General features: G+C 47.8%; 1 protein-coding gene across 3 annotated transcripts in view; it reads left to right on the forward strand.

Annotated features, from left to right (window-relative positions):
• The window catches only part of LOC117401413 (fibrillin-2-like), a 57077-nt gene extending 33770 nt beyond the window's left edge, over positions 1-23307 (forward strand). For all 3 annotated transcript variants that reach the window (XM_059015266.1, XM_059015268.1, XM_059015267.1), the window contains exons 24-65: positions 535-762; positions 1309-1434; positions 1679-1807; positions 2846-2971; positions 3230-3355; positions 3445-3567; positions 4073-4198; positions 4531-4656; positions 4986-5108; positions 5612-5734; positions 6244-6369; positions 6632-6754; positions 7697-7819; positions 8268-8429; positions 8751-8819; positions 9355-9480; positions 10074-10199; positions 10627-10776; positions 11159-11230; positions 11325-11450; positions 11874-11999; positions 12098-12223; positions 12415-12531; positions 13051-13179; positions 13295-13414; positions 13860-13985; positions 14226-14375; positions 14667-14732; positions 15351-15476; positions 15888-16007; positions 16113-16235; positions 16329-16460; positions 16894-17019; positions 17121-17327; positions 17597-17722; positions 17804-17926; positions 18063-18179; positions 18482-18610; positions 19047-19166; positions 19260-19491; positions 19927-20122; positions 20331-23307. In XM_059015266.1, coding sequence (XP_058871249.1) covers positions 535-762; positions 1309-1434; positions 1679-1807; positions 2846-2971; positions 3230-3355; positions 3445-3567; positions 4073-4198; positions 4531-4656; positions 4986-5108; positions 5612-5734; positions 6244-6369; positions 6632-6754; positions 7697-7819; positions 8268-8429; positions 8751-8819; positions 9355-9480; positions 10074-10199; positions 10627-10776; positions 11159-11230; positions 11325-11450; positions 11874-11999; positions 12098-12223; positions 12415-12531; positions 13051-13179; positions 13295-13414; positions 13860-13985; positions 14226-14375; positions 14667-14732; positions 15351-15476; positions 15888-16007; positions 16113-16235; positions 16329-16460; positions 16894-17019; positions 17121-17327; positions 17597-17722; positions 17804-17926; positions 18063-18179; positions 18482-18610; positions 19047-19166; positions 19260-19491; positions 19927-20122; positions 20331-20708 — 5774 coding nt within the window. In that variant the 3' untranslated portion in view covers positions 20709-23307. The remainder of the gene's footprint in view (positions 1-534; positions 763-1308; positions 1435-1678; positions 1808-2845; positions 2972-3229; positions 3356-3444; positions 3568-4072; positions 4199-4530; positions 4657-4985; positions 5109-5611; positions 5735-6243; positions 6370-6631; positions 6755-7696; positions 7820-8267; positions 8430-8750; positions 8820-9354; positions 9481-10073; positions 10200-10626; positions 10777-11158; positions 11231-11324; positions 11451-11873; positions 12000-12097; positions 12224-12414; positions 12532-13050; positions 13180-13294; positions 13415-13859; positions 13986-14225; positions 14376-14666; positions 14733-15350; positions 15477-15887; positions 16008-16112; positions 16236-16328; positions 16461-16893; positions 17020-17120; positions 17328-17596; positions 17723-17803; positions 17927-18062; positions 18180-18481; positions 18611-19046; positions 19167-19259; positions 19492-19926; positions 20123-20330) is intronic.
• The last annotated feature ends 206 nt before the right edge of the window (positions 23308-23513 follow it).

A 23513-nucleotide genomic window follows, 5' to 3' on the forward strand; every position in this document is an offset into this window, starting at 1 on the left:
ATCTGTTACATGTAACTCTGTCTTTGCGCTAAGATCAAGTGATGCGCCTACTTTTAAAATCCCTACATTGAGATCTAGTATGGGCCAGCGTGCCTTTGTATATCAGGCATCCCATCTTTGGAACTGATTGCCTTTGAACAGCCTCTTCACAATACCTTTTAAATCACTCATAAATATGTATTTTCAATCTGACCAGAGTTACAAATCCTGTCAATTGTTTTGTTTTTTATGCTTCCATTTTGTATTACTGTTCAATCCTGGTTAAATAATGTTTGAAATTTGTATTCTAGATTCAGTCGACCATTTGATAATCTGTAGCTGTTTCAGATTAAATAATGTTTATTTTTCACATTGCATGCCCCTATATGCCAGGGTATTTAACTTAAATACATTTTAACACAATAAAGTTGAAAATGCATGCTACTGAGTATCATTTTAGTAGTAAACATCATAAAAAAAATGACTACAGACTCCCTCTAAAATGCTCTGTATAGTTCCTCCTTGCGCTGTGAATGACGGCTGTGTTCTGTGCAGACGTGCGGGTGGAGCAGTGCTATATGAAGTGGGAGGAGGATGAATGCGTAGAGCCCCTGCCTGGGAAGTTCCGGGTGGACATGTGTTGCTGCTCCGTGGGGGCTGCCTGGGGTATCGACTGTGAGGCGTGCCCCAATCCCGGGACCCAGGAGTACGAGACCATCTGCCCACGAGGACCGGGCTTCGCCAACCGCGGAGATGTGCTCTCGGGACGAGCCTTTTATAAAGGTACCGGGGGGAGGGAAGGATCCGGCTGCTATACAGGGTACACAGTCCATCTTAACAGGAACTTTTATTTTTACATCTATCAGTGAGGACTGATGTCATGGCTATTAGAATGCTCTGGAATTTTCATCAGCCAATTAGGAAGCTGCATTGCAGGGCCCATACCGATTGGTAGTCGAGCACGGAACTTTCAGATAGGACTAGCTGTAGCGATTTATAAAAAGCGAAATGGAAATAACAGTAAAGCCAATGGTTTCTAATCGTAATGAAACCCTGATTACCTGACATTAACTTGGGGGGTTGAGCTTGTCTGTACTCTTACCTTCCTATTCCGTCAACTAACAGGCGGCAAGCCTTTCATACAGGGCTCTATTGCTTGATTTGAAGTAAGCCCATCTTATCCTCAAGTTTATGTATTATAAACAGCGAAATACAGGCTGATCTACCTCACTGTAAACCAAATCACTGGACAAGACCTACAGTAGAAGTTACCAGGAAAGCATCGACTATTATCGGTATGAGTCTCACCACCCCTCTCTCTGTCCGCAGATGTGAACGAGTGTAAGGTGTTCTCCGGGCTGTGCTCTCACGGAACGTGCCGGAACACCATCGGAAGCTTCCGGTGTCGCTGCAGCAGCGGCTTCGCCCTCAACATGGAGGAGAGGAACTGCACAGGTAGGAGGCGACAAGGAGCTTTTTTACTGCACCAACTGGGACTTAACTGTTCTGGAACTATGCTGGTCTGCAGTGCTGACCGCCTGTCTACAGTGACCACTCACATGAACCCTGTTCTGAATTGTATTGTATAATTTGATGATTGTGGGCTTAGCAGATAAATGAAAGTTAGCCCTTTGTGCTTATGGAAACACAATGAATGGCACAGTGACATCTCTCCCCTCCTCTCTGCCTCTGTGTACAGATATTGATGAGTGCCGTATCTCCCCGGACCTGTGTGGACACGGCACCTGTGTGAACACGCCCGGCAGCTTCGAGTGCGAGTGCTTTGAGGGCTACGAGAGCGGCTTTATGATGATGAAGAACTGCATGGGTAAGATCAGAGCATATAACACACGCAGATCAGAGCATATAACACACGCAGATCAGAGCATATAACACACGCAGATCAGAGTGTATAACACACACAGATCAGAGCATATAACACACACAGATCAGAGCATATAACACACGCAGATCAGAGCATATAACACACACAGATCAGAGCATATAACACGCAGATCAGAGCATATAACACACACAGATCAGAGCATATAACACACACAGATCAGAGCATATAACACACACACAGATCAGAGCATATAACACACGCAGATCAGAGCGTATAACACACGCAGATCAGAGCATATAACACACACAGATCAGAGCATATAACACACACAGATCAGAGCATATAACACACACACAGATCAGAGCGTATAACACACACAGATCAGAGCATATAACACACACACAGATCAGAGCATATAACACACACACAGATCAGAGCGTATAACACACAGAGATCAGAGCATATAACACACACAGATCAGAGCATATAACACACACACAGATCAGAGCGTATAACACACAGAGATCAGAGCATATAACACACACAGATCAGAGCATATAACACACACAGATCAGAGCATATAACACACACAGATAAGAGCATATAACACACACAGATCAGAGCGTATAACACACAGAGATCAGTACAGTACCGTACATCTGATACACAGACAAGATCAGAGCATAAACTCACCGTGATTCATATGGCTCTGGAGCTGGCAGATCTAACACTCTCTCAGGGCTCTTTTTGAGAGTCATTGAAAAATACACTGTGCTGAAATGCTTATCTACCTTAACTTTCTTTCAGCGTGACTGAAGACCTTACAAGTGAGTGTGTAAAGCGATAGATAAATAACCTGTCAGGTCAGGCTAATCTCTTTATGGATTTTCATCTGGAATGTTATCGCTGCGCAGCTGAAAGCTTTGAAAGGACTTTGCACAGGCAGAAAGTCTGGCTGCATTTTAATGAATATGTCAAATATCTTTCTAACATGCTCTCTCTCTCTCTCTCCCTGGGCAGACATCGACGAGTGTGAGAGGGACCCCCTGCTGTGCCGTGGCGGGACGTGCATCAACACCGACGGCAGCTACGAGTGCACCTGCCCCCCCGGTCACGAGCTCACCCCAGACGGGACGTCCTGCGTGGGTAAGGCTCGTCAACAACAATATCTCCCTCTGTAAACCTGGGTTCAATCAAAAACTATTGCAGGGTCAATGGCAACACTGTACGGTCCATTAATAGCATTTTACTATTATTTTGTGTGTGTTTAGGGTTTTATGTTTAGAATATTTAAAGATCTGATGGATCACTTTCCAAATGTAGATCTTTAACTGCTGATGAAAAGCCCTAGTGTTGTACATGGTGTTGCTTTCCCTCCTAACGCTGCGTTGGTCATTTTTTCAGATGTGAACGAGTGCGAGCTGAGTGACAACCTGTGCAGAAACGGCCGCTGTGTCAACATGATTGGCACCTACCAGTGCTCCTGTGAACCCGGGTACCAGGCCACCCCAGACAGGCAGGGCTGCGTCGGTAAGCACCCCCCATCCCAGCAGAACCATCTCTTTTTAAAGTTCAGCAAACCCAGTGCCCCAGTCCTGATCGTCACTGTGTTGTTTCAGATATCGACGAGTGTACCATCATGAACGGAGGCTGTGACACCCACTGCACCAACTCGGAGGGCAGCTATGAGTGCAGCTGTGCGGGGGGCTACGCGCTGATGCCTGATAAGAGGACGTGTGCAGGTGAGACCCCCTACACTTAAACAGCGCTCATCTGCATTGTAGATTCAACAGCGTACCGCCCACTGATTCACAGATGAGAAATAGATGGGTTTGTAAGTTTTGATGTTATTAGTTGGGAGACGAGAAATTCTACATGTAAGGAGATGCAAGACAGACTTCAACTTGCTTCCCTGCAAGCGTATGATTTGGTGCGGTTGTTTGACAGCGGTCATCCACGGCTGCAGCATTGGACTGTGTTTGATTATTGGGAATATGCCTGTAAGGCAAGCAAAACAATAACAGTTACCCAAACTATAAACTGTGTTTTTTTCCCCTTGAATTAAGTTATTCACTGTATTGTATACAGTATTTTAGTACCTGAGAAGGGGTGGAAGAAGTTTGACAGTGTGTTCTACATGATGGTTGGAAAGTAGACCTCCCTATCGCTGTTCCGCTGACCTGACCTCCAGCTCTCGCTCCAGTGCGCCCCCTGCTGTCTCTAACGCGTCGTTACTTTGTGCTGCAGACATCGACGAGTGCGAGGATAACCCTGACATCTGTGACGGGGGCCAGTGCACCAACATCCCCGGGGAGTACCGCTGCCTCTGCTTCGATGGGTTCATGTCGTCCATGGACATGCGGACCTGTATCGGTAAGCATTGCCCTGTCCACTCTGCTGCACAGCAATGCCACAGATCCCCTCTGTACCTTACTGTACACTGCTGTGTACCTTACTATAATATAAACTCACCTGTATCTTACTATAGCAGAGTCTCCAACTCTCCCATGATCTCTATCTCTCCATACCTCATCGTGACAGAGACCGCCACCTGTTCCCCTATATACACCTACCTTCAACAGATCCCCCAGCCAACCCATCTATACTTCTCTGTAACAACGTAACGTCTGTATCTAGAATGCGAATCTCTTCCAAAATGGCCAGAATAGGGCTGAACTCACTGACTTTTCAATGGGCTTCCCCAGATGTGAACGAGTGCGACCTGAACCCCAACATCTGTCTCCATGGCGACTGCGAGAACACCAAGGGCTCCTTCATCTGTCACTGCCAGCTGGGCTACTTTGTGAAGAAAGGAACCACAGGGTGCACAGGTACAGGGCATGCATGGGCACACTGCCTTTCAATGACTGCTGCACTATCATGGGTTCAAGGCATTGCAGCTAGCAGAAGCAGGCACCAGCTGCTGCATTACCCTTGCACATTAACATCAGATAAAGCAGGGTAAAAGTCACAAGGTAGGCAATACCTACTGTAATGCTGGACTGATGAAGGTGTTAGAGTGATTGTCTGCTTGAAGTAGTTTTAAGTTTTGCCTCAGCCTAGACTATGCTGGATTTATTATAACAGCCTCCTTCTGCTGTGCGCTGGCTGGAAAAATAAAATAGCGAAACTGATTGCGTCGTCTGTGTTTCCGTTTCAGATATCGATGAGTGTGAGATCGGGGCGCACAATTGCGACATGCACGCCGCGTGTGTGAACGTGCCAGGGAGCTTCAAGTGTCGGTGCCGCGATGGCTGGGTAGGGGACGGGCTCAAGTGTGTGGGTAAGTGAGGTGGGCATGGGGAGGGCTAGATTTGGGCAGCATGGAGATCAAAATACCTGAATGGGGAAGCAATGGCGTGGAAATATACAGCTATGGCCAAAAGATTTGCATCACCAAGAATTTTAGGATTGAGACATAGACATCATCAAAGAAACTACAAAATGATATCGCAAAAGTCTGCCAGAAGCTATAATAGCAGTACAGTGTTTCATGATAGATTTTGAAATGTAAAATGTGTCACTTTTTATATGCAAAACTATAAAGCGGTATGTAATTCAGTATGTTAACGTAACATTATTCAGCAGGATTCATTCGACCTTTATGAAAATTAGTTAATTCTATAGGGTGATGCTAAACTTTTGGCCATAGCCTTACGTATGCAATAAGGTAGGAAAATTATTACTTCATTAGCAAAAGCATGCATTCTCTGCAACACTTATTTGTTGCATTGGGGTGAAGGAATTCTTTAGCACTGTGCTGATCTTTCTTGTGTTGTTTTGCAGACGTGGATGAATGCTCCACTGAAGAGCACAACTGCAATGCCAATGCCAACTGCCACAACACCCCCGGCTCCTACCGCTGTGCCTGCAAGGACGGCTTCAGCGGGGACGGCTTCTTCTGCTCAGGTAAGGAGCGCCCCTTACTGGTGGGGGCAAGGGTGGGACAGCTTTAGGAAATGTAATTACAATTACTGCAGGGAGGGAAATAAGACTCCCACTGCATAGCAGTGTGATCCATTCCTGGATTTACTATGAGTTTAGTAAGACACACCTGAGCTTGTTAACGATACACTGTGGCTAATCAAGCTAGTAGCAAAACCTGGAATAGGTGAAACTGCTACGCAATAGGAGTCCATTTCTGAACTGCACACGTGCAAATGAAATTGGAGTCAAGTTTTAGTACCTTATATCTTTCTTGTTGTAATTATACACGTAGCTAAATAGCAACACATTTGTAATTACAGGGTAATTAAAGAGTTGAGTTTTCTAATAGTTCTGTAGGTAAACTTTTTAACAAAAGCGTAAAAGTGGGAATACTTCATTATTTTTACTAGTAAAAGTCTCCCGGCACCAACAAATTGCTTCTTTCCTCAAACCCGCCTTTGCTTACTCCCACCCCTCTCCCTCTCCCCCAGACGTGGACGAGTGTGCGGACAATGTGAACCTGTGTGAGAACGGGCAGTGCCTGAACGCGCCCGGGGGGTACCGCTGCGAGTGTGAGATGGGCTTCACCCCAACCGAGGACAGCAAGGCCTGCCAGGGTGAGTCTCTTGCAAGCCCTTTTCAAGTTTGCTTTTCCGAAACAGAGCAGAGCGTGCTGCAATCACACCAGCTGCCTGTGCACCGAGACACCTGAGAAGCTGTATACTCTTCAAGCCTCCTATGGTGTATATCTTGAAAGTGATGGCCTCAATGCTTAGCTGTGCAACATGAGGGCTGCATGCTAACAGATGTTGCCCTTCAGTCGCGCTCACCTGCTCAGTGAATTCCTGCATGTGCTTTCTCTCTCTCCCCCTCCCCCAGACATCGACGAGTGCACCTTCCAGAACATCTGTGTGTTCGGCACCTGTCAGAACCTGCCGGCCATGTTCAGGTGTATCTGTGACGACGGGTATGAGCTGGACCGCAGCGGAGGAAACTGCACAGGTGAGTCCAGACCACCTGTACCCTTCACTATTCAACACACTGAAAAAGAATGCAAAAAACATCTACTTTAGCCATTCTTGTTGACTAAGCCATTTTGTTTAGAAGAGCAATCCAGAACTTGCCATTCATATTGCATTCCAAAAGAATGCAACATGAATGTAAGAACAGGATTCCTATTTGCCGGGGGACACCTCTCACCTGTTACTGGTTTAACTGCCTGTACAATGGTTACCCTTTACATTGAGCATCCTTCCGTGGGACCTCTGTATCTGTGCAATTGATCCCAGATGTCTCAGGTCTAATGAGGAGGTTTTCCCACATGAATCATTACCCTGTTCTACATCCAGCTGCTCACAGAACATTAAGCCTAGTGGCAATGTTAACAGATTAGTCATGCTATGCCATTCACCCTCATGCATTATTCCTGTCTTTCTCTATTATTATTATTATTATTATTATTATTATTATTATTAATGAGTCATTTAGCAGACGCTTTTATCCAAAGCGACTTACAGAGACTAGGGGGTGAACTATGCATCAACACCTGCTGCAGAGTCACTTACAATAGGACCTTGGTTTTACGTCTCATCCGAAGATCAGAGCACAAGGAGGTTAAGTGACTTCCTCAGGGTCACACACAGCGAGTCAGCCGCTGAGCCGGGATTAGAACCGGCTACCTCCTGGTATCAAGCCCTTTTCTTTAACCACTGGACCGCCAAGTCTATCTCTATACTTAGCTTTTTCAGTGTATATGTATGCTACTTACTGACCATGTTTGAATTGACATGCTTTTACCTTTCAGGTGTTATGCTTGAACTTCAGCAGAATACATTGTGCATAACATTCAGATTTGTTTTAGGCTATATAGGCTATAACATACTGCATGGGCGACACTGGTACCCTAACCGTGTTCCTGGCTGTCTCTCTCTCGCTCTGTTTCAGATGTCAATGAATGTGCCGACCCTGTGAACTGCATCAACGGTCTGTGTGTGAACACCCCGGGCAGCTACCTGTGCAACTGCCCCCCAGACTTCGAGCTCAACCCCACCGGGGTGGGCTGTGTTGGTAAGAGCGCCTCTCGCTGGAGGGGTTTGGTAGTGCAGCACTGATACATCCTTACAGTGCTAGAGGAAGGGGAAGGGGGGGATGAGTTCAGAATTAAACATACATTTCGAAATAGTATTGTTAGATTGTCTTTCCTATTACCCAGAAGCTTATTATAATACCTGCCTAGAAGTCACAGAAGTGCAGTTCATTGTTTTGCACACGTTAATCAGAAAAGTAGCAGTGAGGCTGAATTGAACATTAAGATATGCTGTTACAGTATTTCGCCTGTGAAGGTCTTCACTACTTCTGTAGTGAAGCTGCTAGCTGTTAAAAGTGTCCAATCCTGCAGGGGTTTTGTTTGAATGAGAGTCTAAATGCTAATCCTCTCTCTCTCTCTCTTCTCCCTCTCCCTCTTCCTCCCTCCCTCTTCCTCCCTCTCTCTCTCCCCCCTCTCTCTCTCTCTCAGACACGCGTGTTGGGAACTGCTTCCTGGACACACTGACACGCGGTGACGGCGGTCTTTCCTGCAGCGCGGAGATTGGTGTTGGGGTCACCCGGGCATCCTGCTGCTGCTCCCTTGGGGGTGCCTGGGGAAACCCCTGTGAACTGTGCCCCCTTGTCAACTCCAGTACGTACCCACATGTGTGACATACCCTCCACTATTACATATCGGATCTATTACACCGTATGCAATAGAATACCTGACTCACTCTGACTGCACTGCCTCATGTGCGAAATACTCTCCAATATCAAATACAATACCATTCACATTTCTATAGTGCCTTTCATCACAAGGATCCCAAAGCGCTTCACACAGAAAAAATATATAACAGAATGCAACAGAATACTTGACATGATCTGTTTCTGTGCTGCAGAATCTTGTACAGCACACATTTAAAAAAACCTCATTAAAAAGTGTCCCGATTCAACCCATTCCTCTCCCTTCCAGCGGAGTACAAGACGCTGTGCCCCGGAGGAGAGGGATTCCGCCCCAACCCCATCACTGTCATCTTGGAGGGTGAGTGCGCAGCTCAGGCAAGGCTCGTGTCATTGGGATTCAGCAGCACAGCTTATCGGTCTGACTGCCATGAGTATTTTACTACAGTAATAGAAAAGAAAGCAGTAATATATTTAAACTAAATATTTCATATGTCTGTAAAATAGTATTACGGGTTGTTGACGTCACGGATACTCCCCCAGATCTTGCAGTTTTACTAGTCACCTCCATATTGAATGCTATCAGTGGAATAGACCATCAAGCCTCCACAGGGGTGTTCACTTGAAAGAAAGAAATGCATGTACACAGTTAGACCTACTCCTGTTTACACTGTGTGTCTTAAATAGATCAAATGCTTAGGGCTACGCTATGAAAATGAATATAAGTAGCCTTACAACACATACCAGTATATGGACAATGCATTCCCCTGCCTGCTCCCATTGGGATTAACCAAGCACAGCAGCCCTGGTTATGAGTAGAGGGTAAGTTGTGACTGGGAGGGAGAGTCCTCTCCAGTCCTGGTGATGTCACAGCTGACCCTGCATTTGTGCCGCAGACATCGACGAGTGCCAGGAGCTGCCAGGCCTGTGCCAGGGAGGGAACTGCGTCAACACCTTCGGCAGCTTCCAGTGCGAGTGCCCGGCCGGCTACCACCTCAACGAGGAGACCCGCATCTGCGAGGGTGAGGGGCTGGGCGGAGAGGGGCTAGGGAAAGGGAGGCTGTAGGGGGGCTGGAGAGAGGGGGGGCTAGGGAAAGGGAGGCTGTAGGGGGGCTGGAGAGAGGGGGGGCTAGGGAAAGGGAGGCTGTAGGGGGGCTGGAGAGAGGGGGGGGCTAGGGAAAGGGAGGCTGTAGGGGGGCTGGAGAGAGGGGGGGGCTAGGGAAAGGGAGGCTGGAGGGGGGCTGGAGAGAGGGGGGGCTAGGGAAAGGGAGGCTGTAGGGGGGCTGGAGAGAGGGGAACTGGGGAGAGAGGGGGGCCGGAGGATTTAGAAGAAACTGGAGAGACTAGGGGGACTGGCTGATTGCAGAATGATATTCTTTTAGACCCTGATTTACGCAGTTGTATGTATAATCTCTATTGCAGGGCATAATATGCTATGCTGTTCATCATGCGTATTTGAATATGATTCTGTACCCTGGAAGAGACTGACACTAGCATGTAGATACTGGGACTCACTGGGAGTGTTTAACAGCTTGTAAAACAGTAGCTACAGACACGCTGGTACTTTTCTAGCTGAATATGGTGTTAATGCGTTGGGGACGTTCTGTTTTTGCAGATATTGACGAGTGCACAGTCCACATTGGGATCTGTGGCCCTGGCACCTGTTACAACACGCTGGGCAACTACACCTGCGTCTGCCCTCCGGAGTACATGCAGGTCAACGGGGGCAACAACTGCATGGGTACGTAAGGCCATAGGGGCCCTGGACAAAGGGGTGGGCAGTATTGGGAGATAGCATCCACTATTGCAACTACTGCAAAGGGCTGTTGGGGAGTACAGTGGGAAGCGGTTTAATAAGCGTGTATTGGAAAGGACCATTGCATTAGGAAGACAGAACTATTGTGTGGGTACAGGCGGGAGAGGGAGAGAACCATTTATTTATTCATTTATTTAACCAGGAGATTTACATATTGAGACCAAGGCGTCATTTACAAGGGGATCCTGAGGTTGTAGAGGTAAAGTAAAGATCATTATTATAAAACTGTCCACTCACGACTGGAACCCTGTCAGAGCCATCGGTGTGTCTGTAAGCCCGTGTGTCTAGTGGTCCCTGACGGAGGTCTCTCTCTGTCTCCCTCTCCCTCCTGTCTTCGTGTCTTGTGTTGCAGACATGAGGAAGAGCGTGTGCTACCGTAACTTCAACGACACGTGTGAGAACGAGCTCTCCTTCAACATGACCAAGAAGATGTGCTGCTGCTCCTACAACGTGGGCAAAGCGTGGAACAAGCCCTGCGAGTCCTGCCCCACCCCCGCCACCAGTAAGTGACACGAGCCATGAGAGTCACGCTAGCTAGCCACCGACCCTCCTTCCAAGTTCCAGCCTATCGCGGTCCCTGTCAGCAAACAATACACAACTTGGCCTGGACATCTAGGTCAACGCTTAAGATTCTAGGTCATGGTGACCCCTTTTTGCGTTTCATGAAACTGTTAAAAGAAGTCATTACGCATACCGTATAAAGGTACTGCTTTTTCAAGGAGCTGAAACCTGACTTGCTAATCTATTGAAAGAATCGCTCATGTATTTATTTATTTTTTTTACTGTCCTGCCACCAGTATTGTGTTAATTCTATCCCTGTATTGTGTTAATTCTATCCATGTATTCTCTGCCTCTTCTCTAACCCTGTCTCTGTTCATTTGCAGCCGAGTATCAGCTTCTCTGTGGGAACCAGGCTCCAGGCTTTATCATTGACATCCACACTGGAAAACCAATTGGTAAGTCACAGTGGTATTCATAAAAAAAAAATTAAACTTTTTTTTTTTTTTTTTTTAATCGTGACTGATGTTGTTTTCACGGCTGCCGCTGCAGATATCGACGAGTGCCGTGAGATCCCTGGAATCTGTGCCAACGGCGTGTGCATCAATCAGATCGGCAGCTTCCGCTGTGAGTGTCCCATGGGATTCAGCTACAACAACATCCTGCTCGTCTGCGAAGGTGAGGCTGGGCGTCTGGATCACGGGGTCGGATTGGAGCCGTCGAGCTTTTCCATTTAACCAGGGCCTGTGCTTAAACCCTCAGTCAGGCCTGCATTGTTTCTGTCGAGCTGAAGAATACGAAATTAAGTAATATAATTAAAAAACTCCTTTTTTGAGAATAGGACAGGAGAAATACAGATGTCCCGTCAGTAGTTTAAGAACCCCGCATATTGAAAAATAACTTGTATGATTGCAGTCAAGGAATGTCAAAACATGTTTGTAGTCACAGCTGATATAATTCTTACTTGGCTTTTGTCACTACGATACAGAAACCTCGGTCGCTTGTCAACGTTTCTTTCGGTGTTAAGATAAGGACTGAAAGGGTTCAATGAGGCTATCGAGAGTGGAGCTGCCTGTCTTGACCTGCTCTTTCCCTCTGCAGATATTGACGAGTGTAACAACGGGGACAACTTGTGCCAGCGAAACGCCAACTGCATCAACATCCCCGGGAGCTACCGCTGCGAGTGCTCTCCTGGCTTCAAACTGTCCCCCAGCGGTGCCTGTGTGGGTGAGTGCCAGGGGCTGGACCCCAAATCAAACCCATTCCTCTCCGGGTCTCCGGGTCTCTGTCTTTACCTCTCCCGTTCGCTCTCTCTCTCCCCGCAGATCGCAACGAGTGTCAGGAGATCCCCAACGCATGCAGCCACGGCGAGTGCATCGACACGCAGGGCAGCTACAGGTGTCTCTGTCACAATGGCTTCAAGGCCACTGCGGACCAGACCATGTGCATGGGTAAGAACACAGCCCAGCCGCCACACAGCTCTGTACACCAGCAGCCGGCAGTTAGGAGGAGTGATAGGGCAGTGGAGCCGGGCTGGGGCTGGTTTAAGCTGAGGGGTTTGAGAAGGGGAGGTAGATATAGGCTGCAGGGTCTCAATAAGGGAGGTTTTATAGTGATTGTGTTTCTCTCTCTCCCTCCGCAGATATTGACGAGTGCGACAGGCAGCACTGTGGAAACGGTACCTGTAAGAACACAGTGGGCTCCTACAACTGCCTGTGCTTCCCTGGCTTCGAGCTGACTCACAACAACGACTGCATGGGTACGGAGAGCACTAGCCTCTAGTAACACTGTGGATAACAGATGCGCCTTGTTATCGCTGAAGAATCTTTAAACAATATATACAGTATATACATGTATCCATCGATACAGAGCATTGAAACCCAGCGCACAGCTCTCTGTCCAAGGATCCAACAGGATACTCATGCATCGCTAGAAAGACTTTACGAAGAAGAAAAGCAATTGATCAACTGAAAACGCACTGTTTTAATAATTAGCTACAATGTTTCATCTTCCGCTTTCTTCAGATGGCATGCTAGAAACAATGTCGCTGTTTAAGTTTGAAAGCTGACTTGCAGATGAATGTTCTAAGAACACTGAGACACAGACAGTTCTGAAGTAGAGTTCCAATCCTAAATGTGAATGAAAGGCATCGATATGTGTGACCAGGCACAGCAGATCCGCGTCATTTATTTTGTTTTGCAAGCTATTTAAATGGCACTGGTGTATGCTGTAGATATGCACTCTGAATAACCGCTGGCTGCTGTCCTGTCTCTTGCAGATGTGGACGAGTGCACCGCTCTCATTGGGCAGGTGTGTCGGAACGGGCAGTGCATCAACAACCTGGGCTCCTTCCAGTGTCTGTGCCAAGAGGGCTACGAGCTGACCGCGGACGGCAAGAACTGCGTCGGTACGGCACTCCTTTTGAAGACGAGCGCGTCACACGGGCTGCTCTCAACTGGAACGCTCGTGAAGTTCCATGCCTGTTTTTCTAATCAGAGATCTTCTCCTGGTTCCCTCTGCAGATATCAACGAGTGCGTCAGTTTCCCTGGGACCTGCTCCCCCGGGACCTGTCAGAACCTGGACGGCTCGTTTCGCTGTATCTGCCCCCCCGGGTACGAGGTGCAGAACGACAACTGCAACGGTGAGCGCGCCGCCAGACACACAGGCGCACACAGTCTCGCTGTGCGCGCCGTGGAGCTAGCCTTTTAATGAAAGGTGTTTTTTTTTCATTGCAGAGTTACTGCTTCCAAAACACTGGAGTCTTAGCATTGCATTAGTTTTTTTTGGGCTACACAAGGCTTAGACATAGTGAGGTCAGAACATCGAGTGGGATTAGAAACCTCACTAATAATAATAATAATAATAGTCTTAATAACGTTTTTATATTTTGTAGCCTTCTCAGATATATTAGTGCTCTCCTTGCATGCAAGTTGCTTGTAACTCTTAATCAATTAAGCGTGCTCGTTACACATCTGAGACCGTCAGTGATCCGTACGACGGCAGTAGCTACAGTGATTAGACTGGGTGTGAGATACCCTGGTGTGACAGGCTGGGTTGCCTGCTAACAGTGCTGTTTTCCTTGGCAGACATCGACGAGTGTGAAGAAGAGCCCAATATCTGCCTGTTTGGGTCCTGCACCAACACACCCGGCAGCTTCCAGTGCATCTGCCAGCCCGGCTTCGTGCTGTCCGACAACGGCCGCCGCTGCTTCGGTGAGTCCTGCAACACTCCAACTGCAATTAGTACCCGATCTGCGAGCATCCTGCTATTGTAAATCACACGGAGATAAAACATGTTACTGCTAAACATGATCCCACATTCCTAATTATTACAGAGTGCAGAATTTCACATGCAGAATGTTCTACAGGCTAAATTTCAATCCACCGCGTGGGACTGCACAGCGAGTTTGCTAATCCTTCCTCTGTTTGTTTTCCACACTCTTCCCCCTGCAGACACCCGGCAGAGCTTCTGCTTCACTCGATTTGACGCTGGCAAGTGCTCGGTGCCGAAAGCTTTCAACACCACCAAGGACAAGTGCTGCTGCAGCACGATGCCGGGCGAGGGCTGGGGAGACCCCTGCGACCTGTGCCCACAGGAAGGAGGTGCGTGCCCATCCAGGGACCCCCACAGTCAAACCACCTGCTAGCCAGATAGCTGTCCTTTTTTTTTTTATTCGGTTCATTTTTTTTCCAAAAACAGAAATAACAGTACAATACTCCCCCCTATTAACAGGAAAGAGAGGATGGACAAAAAAAAGGAGTAAGGCAATGAGAAGATAGTCTTGCTGGCGTTGTTTAATAAAAACGTTTTATTGGATTTTAGCTCTCCCAGACTGCAGCGTTGTTCCTTTTTCTAATAAAGTTTCCTTTCTGTTTTTTTTTTCTTTCTTTCAGTTGCGTTCCATGCCCTTTGCCCATACGGTCATGGAACAATCATTGGCAAAGGAAACACCCGTGAAGGTGGGTACCCTCGGGCACCCTGACTTTACAGCAGAGAGCCTTAATACACAAGAACAGCGGGCAGCAGCCTTACACACTGGAGACCAGACGCGTGCATTTTAACTGGGCTAAAATTGAACACATGTATCCGTTCCTATTTATTATTTCTGTAAGGGAGGAGGAAATTAAAATGATATCCCTGCAGGAGAGGACAGCAACCTCGTACGCAAGAAAGACAGAGGCTGTAGATTGGCCAAAGTGGTCCCTTCCACTCCTGGTCTTTGTTCCAACCCTATTCTAAATTGTTTAATTGAACCAATTAAACCTCAGTCCAGACCCTGAAATAGTGAATGATATCATTTTACCTGTAAAACCTGGAGTGGAATTGTCTTCCAGGACCGGGATTGGACACCCCTGCTGCAGAATGACAGCGCAGTAGACTTTGTATTAGTTATATCAGAGCAGTTAGTGTGAAGGTTGCAGTAGCCTTGAGACAGTGGTAGAACCTTGGAATGTTTATAGCAGTCTTGGGTATGGTGATCTAGCACTGCTCAGTTACACACTACCCAGGGGCTGGTGCGGGTTTATTGGGGTGAGTTTCCCCCTGACGGAGGTACTTGTTTTTGCCCTCCCTTCCAGACGTGAACGAGTGCCTGGATAACCCCGGGATCTGCGTGAACGGGATCTGCATCAACACGGACGGATCCTTCCGCTGCGAGTGTCCCTTCGGATACAGCCTGGACTACACTGGGGTCAACTGCGTCGGTGAGGCTTCCCGTCTGCAAAGTGGAAACAGAATAGCTTAGACTGGAATAGGAACAGGGATCTCTACTGGAGAGAAAGATTTTGATTATCCCAGTTCTGCTTGTGCCGGCACTATTGGAAGCGAGAGGGCTTCCGCTTTGAGGGGTTTTCCAGGTCAAAGCTCCTTATATCTGAGAGCTGTTCAATTTGGAGATTGATCTGGGCCAGCCTGCCACTGGCTCAGACATCACATCCAAACGGTCCACCGACAAGCTCCTTGTAATTGCACAAGCAGCAACAACGGTGACTAGGACAGAAAAGCACAGCTCCTGGTTGTTGATCTTTCTTTTCTAGTGCGTTACTGATTTGAACGTGCGCGTGTGTGTGTGTGTGTTGCATCGGAGCTTGTCTGACCCCCTCCTCTGCCACCAGACACCGACGAGTGCTCTATCGGTAACCCGTGCGGAAACGGGACCTGCAGCAACGTGGTGGGCGGCTTCGAGTGTGCCTGCGACGAAGGCTTCGAACCCGGGCCCATGATGACCTGCGAGGGTGAGTGTGTTCAGAGATCCGCAGGGCGCAGTCCTGCGCCTCTTCTGGAGGAGCTGCTGAGCCGTCCCGCTGTCCTCCTGACCCTGCCTGTCTCTCTGTCCGCAGACATCAACGAGTGCTCCCAGAACCCTCTGCTGTGCGCGTTCCGCTGCATCAACACCTTCGGAGGCTACGAGTGCACCTGCCCGGCCGGGTACGTGCTGCGCGACGACAACCGGATGTGCCGAGGTAAGAGGGGCGCTCTGGAGGCCTGTCGGTTAAACGTCTCTTTATCCCAGCCTCGCTGCATGGAACTCAGTCCCTCTCTCCGTCTCTCCTCAGACCAGGACGAGTGCTCGGATGGACTCGATGACTGCGTGTCTCAGGGGATGATGTGCAAGAACCTCATCGGCACCTTCATGTGCATCTGCCCCCCAGGCATGCAGCGCCGACCGGATGGAGAGGGCTGTATGGGTGAGTTGGGGGCTCTAGGGAGGGGTCACGGTAGAGGAGGTATTACGGGAGGTTCAAAAAGGACACGCCTTCCTGGGTCATCCTGGGAATTGGCCTGTGTGTGTGTGTGTGTGTCTCAGTTTTCTCCAGATAGTGTAAGATAGTGTGCATAAGGTTTCTTGTTTGTACATTTTTTGCATTGAGAAAGCAAGGAGAGTCATTAAGCTTTGTAGTGCTCGTCTCGAATGGTTACGCGTCTTAAACAGTCAATGATCCGTACGACGGCAGTAGCTACAGTGGTTAGACAGGGTGGGAGATGCCCAGGTGTGACAAGATGGAGTGCTGAAAACCATGCTTTGAAGTCAAGAGATTGGCGGTCAGTCCACTACATTGGAGGAGGGCTAAGCTTTGTGAACCCTTCCAGAAATCTAACCCGAGCTTGTTTTCCTGGCAGACGAGAACGAGTGCCGCACAAAACCGGGCATCTGTAAGAACGGGCGCTGCATCAACACGGTCGGCAGCTACCGGTGCGACTGCAACGACGGCTTCCAGCCCAGCTCCACGGCCACCGAGTGCATCGGTGAGTACCACTCCCCATCTGCAGACACTGGAACGCTCCTGGCCAGCGCTTCGCCGTCTCCCGTTCGTCATGTTAAATAACTAATGCAATTGCCTCCCCAGATAACCGTCAGGGTTTCTGCTTCACCGAGATTCTCCAGGTCATGTGCCAGCAGTCCTCCACCAACCGCAACGCTGTCACCAAGTCCGAGTGCTGCTGCAACGGGGGCCGCGGCTGGGGGTCGCACTGCGAGATCTGCCCTCTGCCTGGCACTACCCAGTACAAGAAGCTGTGCCCTCTGGGGCCAGGCTACACCACCGATGGCAGAGGTAAGAACCACAGATTTGTTTTTTTTTTAACTCTGGTTATTCTGCCTGCTGGAATCTTGCAGTGGCCTGATTTTTAGGAGACACAGCTGTTGCTTGCTTTGCAACTCCAGCCACCAGAATCTCCGAGCTAAAAACAAGTCTGTGCCAATAATCAGAATTCAAGGACAGGCTTCCTATGCAGTGCGGTTCAATTTCAATTTCAGATTTTCTAGAAGCATGCTCCAATCCAAGTGAGCTTGCTCCGACTATCCCTGTCGCTTTTGTTTCAGATATTGACGAGTGCCGTGTGCTTCCCAATCTCTGCAAGAACGGCCAGTGCATCAACACCATTGGCTCCTTCCGCTGCCACTGCAACCTGGGCTACACTACCGACCTCACCAGTACCTCCTGTGTGGGTAAGTAAGGCGGGCTCACAGGCTTCTCTCTCTTACACAGCTCCAGGTCCACGTTTCATTCACTGGCTCTCTTCATTTCAGACTTGGACGAGTGTGCCCAGTCTCCGAAGCCTTGCAATTTCATCTGTAAGAACAGCGAGGGCAGCTACCAGTGCTCCTGCCCAAGAGGGTACATCATGCAGCCCGATGGCAAGACCTGCAAAGGTAAAGAGCCCTGCGCCAGCACGACAAGTTATAATACCCTGGTATAGCGTGCAGTTTTCAGATCTGAGCTTCAACGCCATGCTTTGTATGTTATTGCCTATCCCCTGACGTTGACATCGGTCCTGACCCCTCACAGATCTGGATGAGTGCTCCACCAAACAGCACAACTGCCAGTTCCTCTGCGTGAACACCATCGGGGGCTTCAACTGCAAGTGCCCCCCCGGCTTCACCCAGCACCAGACTGCCTGCATCGGTGAGCACAGAGAGCCACACACACAGACACACACACAAGTGCTGCTGCAATCCTGTGCCAAAATGGAAAAGCACGCAGTTCATATGCAATGCTTTGAGTTGACTCGCAGGCCATTTTGTTTGGCGTCGGAACTTGATTTGTGCACGATGAGAAGGCAGTTATTTTCCAGACAAGATTGCAGCGTATTGTAGATCATCTTTAGGACAGAGCTGCTGGAAGCCTTAATCTTGATTTAGCGATTAGAGAGACCCTGCAGGTCAAACAGAGGCTTTAAAGGCTGCTGTGTCTTCCTTCTTCTCCAGATAACAACGAGTGCAATGGCAAGTCCAGCGTGTGTGGCTCTAAGGGGAGCTGCCAGAACTCACCGGGCAGCTACAGCTGTGAGTGTGAGAAGGGCTTCTCACTGGACGGGACTGGACATGAATGTGAAGGTACAGCCACTTCCTACTTCATAGCTCCACTGTTTGTTTTGCTGAAGCTTAACCCAACTGCTTTACTACAGTAAGGTAATATAACCCGTCCAGTCGCTGTGTGCACCATGTTAGGTTTCCGATCTATGTATCTATTTTATAATGCATATATGTTTTGGGTTTTTTTTTTCAGGGCAACTTCTCGAACTCCATAGAGTTAACTGTAATATTTCTAAAACTGTAAAATTCCGTTCGGAATTGTTAGAATTCAGTAACCAGATCTTTCGAGGATCGTAATGCACAGTGTTGCATGTCCTCCCTATCGGATAGTGTTTTAAATCTTTACACGTGGCAATACATAATATTTATTTCTATGGAATGTTGTGAAGATCTTACGGCGATAGAAATTGTATTGATTGTCAGGCTATTCCTGACCCGTCTCCCCTCCCCCCTCTAGATGTGGACGAGTGTGGCGGTAATCACCGCTGCCAGCACGGCTGCCAGAACATGATGGGGGGCTTCCGCTGCGGCTGCCCCCAGGGCTACATGCAGCACTACCAGTGGAACCAGTGCGTGGGTGAGTGGGGCCGACCTACCTGCTACACAAAGACTATACAAAGCTAGCTGTGCAAATCCTCGCTTAACAGCTGCCTCTCCCTCTCTCCCCCAGATGAGAACGAGTGCTCAAACCAGCAGTCCTGTGGCTCTGCCTCCTGCTACAACACGCTGGGCAGCTATAAGTGTGTGTGCCCGTCTGGCTTCGACTTTGACCAGGGCATGGCGAGCTGCCAGGACGTGAACGAGTGCTCAATGGGGGGCAACCCCTGCAGCTACGGCTGCTCCAACACTGACGGGGGCTACCTGTGTGGCTGCCCTGGCGGATTCTTCAGAGCAGGGCAGGGGTGAGTGCCGCGGAGAGCGGGGGCCACATTAGCATTATAACAGTTAATACTCGTCACTAATTATCCTGTGTGCAGGTCCTGTGCATGCAACTGACAGCTACATCTGACAGTCCAGTAGTGTTTAACAGTAGTTCCGAGCTGCAGTATCAGTTTGGGGATTTGTAAGTTAATGCATTGTGTGTAGGGCGCCTCTCATTAAGCAGACCTTTTGCCCAGATAGAAAACGTCACAGACGGTTCATTGTTGACCTTCACAGGGAATGTGCATCCCTAGAGAGGGAGATCAGAGATAAAGTGTCATTCATAGTTGAATCTGCAGAGTCCTGAAACTCAACAGTGCTGTTTTGGAGAGAATCATAATCGATGTTCTGTCTTTGCGATTGGGCCGTATCAAAGTTTCTCAGTGCTGACCCCCTCACCCTCTCTGCTGTCACAGACACTGCATCGCCGGCTTTGGGTTCGGCCAGGGTCAGGGTCAGGGCCAGGGCCAGGGTCAGTACCTCTCCCCCCAGCCCGAGGAGGATGACGAGAGTACCCTGTCCACCGAGGGCTGCTACGAGTGCAAGATCAACGGCAACTACAACAAGAAGGGCCGGCAGAGACGCAGCCTGGACGACAACGGCATCGAGCAGGTAACTGAACCAGCCCGCCCTGCTGCGCCTGGCTGGTGCGAGGGCAGGGTTTTGATTGGGGTGTTGCTGTTCTGTGGGAATGCGGGCAGTGTTTTTATTGGGCTTTGCTGTTCTGTGGGAATGTGGGCAGCGGTTTTGATTGGGCGTTGCCGTTCAACGGAAACATGGGCAGCTTTTTGATTGGGCGTTCTCGGTGTTCCTTTCCCAGGAGCCCCGGCTGAGCCTGGCCAGCGTGGACACAGAGTCTTCGATCCCGTTGAACCTGAGCCTGGCCGCGCTGCAGAACAAGGAGCCCATCCTGGAACTGCTGCCCGCCATCGAACCCCTGGAGCACCACGTGCGCTACGTCATCTCCCACGGCAACCAGGGCGCCCACTTCCGCATCCTGCAGCGGCGCGACGGCAAGAGCGTGCTGCGACTGGGACGCAAGACCCCCAGCCCCGGGACGTACCGCCTGGAGATCGCCAGCGTGCCCCTGTTCGGGCCTCGGGAGCTGCGTGAGCTGGAGGACGAGCACGACGCAGACTACCTGCTGGGAGAGATCGGGGACGCGCTCCGAATCAAACTGCACATCCACCTGCATTAGAGATCCAGGACGCAGCCGCCCTCCCCGCCATGCCTCTCCCCGCTCGTTAGACACACAAGTGTTAGAATAAAGAAACACGTCGGAGAAGCTGAAATTTAAAAAAAGAAATCAGATTTTTACAACTCGGATCTCAGTACTCCAGTTGAATAATAGGAGGGCAGCTTGGTTTGGGCCACAAATCCTCAGTTTTAACTGTAATATTCACACTTTCTAGTGGCAACCCGTTTAGTTAAAATGGGATTACTGCTACAATGACCCCCCAGTCGCCTTTCTGTGGTTCCCACTGGAATATCTAAGGGGGCTGGGGGTTGGGGTGCATGTTCTCAATTCATGATGCGGTTGTACAATTCTTACATTGCTTTTGTGGATGAAGGGCGCTGTATGAATGGAAGTCCTCTATTTCACAGGAGCAATGCCAGAAAAACAGATTACCTCTGTTGATTTCTTGAAAACGTGCATTGTTCCCATTTCATGCTGTGTATATGTGGCCCAGATTTTTGCCCTCTTTACTGTAATGATGGGGGCTGCGGGGGGCGGGTTCAGACCCTGGGGTTCAAGGTGCAATGTCAAAGGTTTCTCTGCTCCATTCAGTATTCTGTGTAATCTAAAAATGTATTATAAAAAAAAAAAAAAAAAAAAAAAAAAAAAAATGTTCACACGAAGGACTGCAATGCGAAAACTACATTTCAGGTTTTAAAATGCAAATGTTCCTAACATGTGCAATAACTGGCTCGTACTGTTACACATCATCTCTTGTCAAACCACAGTTTTAGTGCACCTTTTTTTGTGTTTGCGTGTGGTGTATCTTTACCTCACCCCATTTCACTGTATAAGCTCAAACGCTCCGAAACTGCTACTGTAAACCCGCTGTAACGCTGCTTTCGTGCAGCAGAGGGTGCTATTGGGTTACTATGCAGTCCAACAGTAATTTACAGAAGATCCACAAGGCCCATTTAGTTTTATTACAAACAGCTTTAATTTATTTTAATTTTAATATGCACGCACGTACGTGTCCATTAACATTCAGTCATATTTATTCCTCTAGTTCTCTCACACACCCATTCAGATAAACACGCACGCATGCAGAAACTGCACTAAAACGTCCAACCTCACTGAATAGTATTGTATCAGGTGTGTTTCTTTATATAAAAGAACAATGGTGCTAAATAACTCGAAGCTCCACTGAGCACTGGGATTGGAAATGCAGCCTCACAGTTTCATTTTGATTGCAGCTAAGAGTGACATTTTCTATTAGGGCTTGTTTTGTTTGTTTTTTAATGTTTGTTGTTATATTTTTAACTTTTTTTTGTTTGTTTTTTTAACTGTGTTTTTATGCCAACGGCCAATTAAAACCTGCTTTATAAAAAAATTAATAAAACTGTATATTTTTTAATGAACTGTAGATCTCTGTTGTTGTCAACATGGTTGCTGAATCATACAGCGCTAGCCTGAGAAGTAGTCTTTCTTTTTTTTTAGGGAGTGGGGTACCGTTTGTGTTTATTCTGCGGTTTTGCTCAGAAAATTATATTTTTTAGCATTAAACTGTTTTTTTTTTTTTTTTTAAATGGTTCAAAAATCTAATTCTGTAAGTTGTGTTTTGTACTAGTTTTGTAATATTACAAAGCTGTGAAAATCTAAGTTTTTATTATCGGCCTGAATTAAGATTAAGGATTGGGTTTATTCTTAACCTGAGGGAACATGAAGCCACTTTCAGGAACAGCGGCTTGAAACCTGCTTCCAGGAGACCTAGTTTGAGACCACTTTGCTGTATCAAACCCCAAGTCTCCCCTGGTGTGCCGTGCAAAGCGGTTTTCTGCTCTCTCAGCTTTAAACGCAGTATTCAAATTCTCTCAGATGGCCCTTCGCTGAAAAGCCTGGCCTGTCTTTCTACACCTACACCCCAGTGGTAATGCAAACCTCACCCCCTGCCCAGAGAAAGCCTATTCAGCAAAGTAGAGTGGGTTGCTAACTCTGTTGTGCTCAGTAACCTACAGTGCTAATGGTATTTGAACACAGTGGTTTCTGCACTGTAAACAGCCTTGGCTATATTTATGTATAACCAATTTTTGTAAACTGTTTTTTTTATATATATATTTTGTGAACTTGTATGCTTGTAGCTTTTTTTTTTACTTGCCACTAACTAGTAAGTAAAGAATGTGTGTACTGTATCTCAGCTTCAGTGTCAGACTTGAAAACACTGTCTCTTTAAAAAAATAAAAAAAAGACACCAACGGAATTTTTGAGAATTATGAATCAAATTCAGGAAGCACCTGAACGAAGGCCTCCAGACCTGTGAATTGGCCAATTTGTATTTTATTTTAATAATTATTGTTATTCGTTTTTTAAAAGGTAAAAACTCGCCTGGGTTGAGCTGTACAAGTCATACTGAGGCTTTTCCTTCAGCGTGCGTCCTTTTTATTCGGGAAATAAACAATCGTGTATTTCTTGGAAAAATGAAGAGATTACTGCGGTTTCGTTAAGTTTGGGCACATACATTTGAAACTGTACTGCCTCTTTTATTGCCCATCATATTTTTCTTTTTACATTTTGTATCGGAAACATCTTTGGCAATAAAAGGATTGTGGGTTATATTTTTAAACATCGTGGTCTGAGTTGTAATTTATTACAAGAACACATGACAAACTTTTGCTTAATAAAACAGGATATCTTCACGCTCTTCCTAATAGTGGTAAAACATACTAGCCGAGTTAAAAAAAAAAGTAATCGCCACTTTTAAGAAAATGTTAACTCTGAGATTGACCATCCCTTTTCTAGTCGGTGATGTCACCTCCTACCACCTACTTA

This window comes from Acipenser ruthenus, chromosome 49, assembly GCF_902713425.1.
Source record: "Acipenser ruthenus chromosome 49, fAciRut3.2 maternal haplotype, whole genome shotgun sequence".
NCBI lineage: Eukaryota > Metazoa > Chordata > Actinopteri > Acipenseriformes > Acipenseridae > Acipenser > Acipenser ruthenus.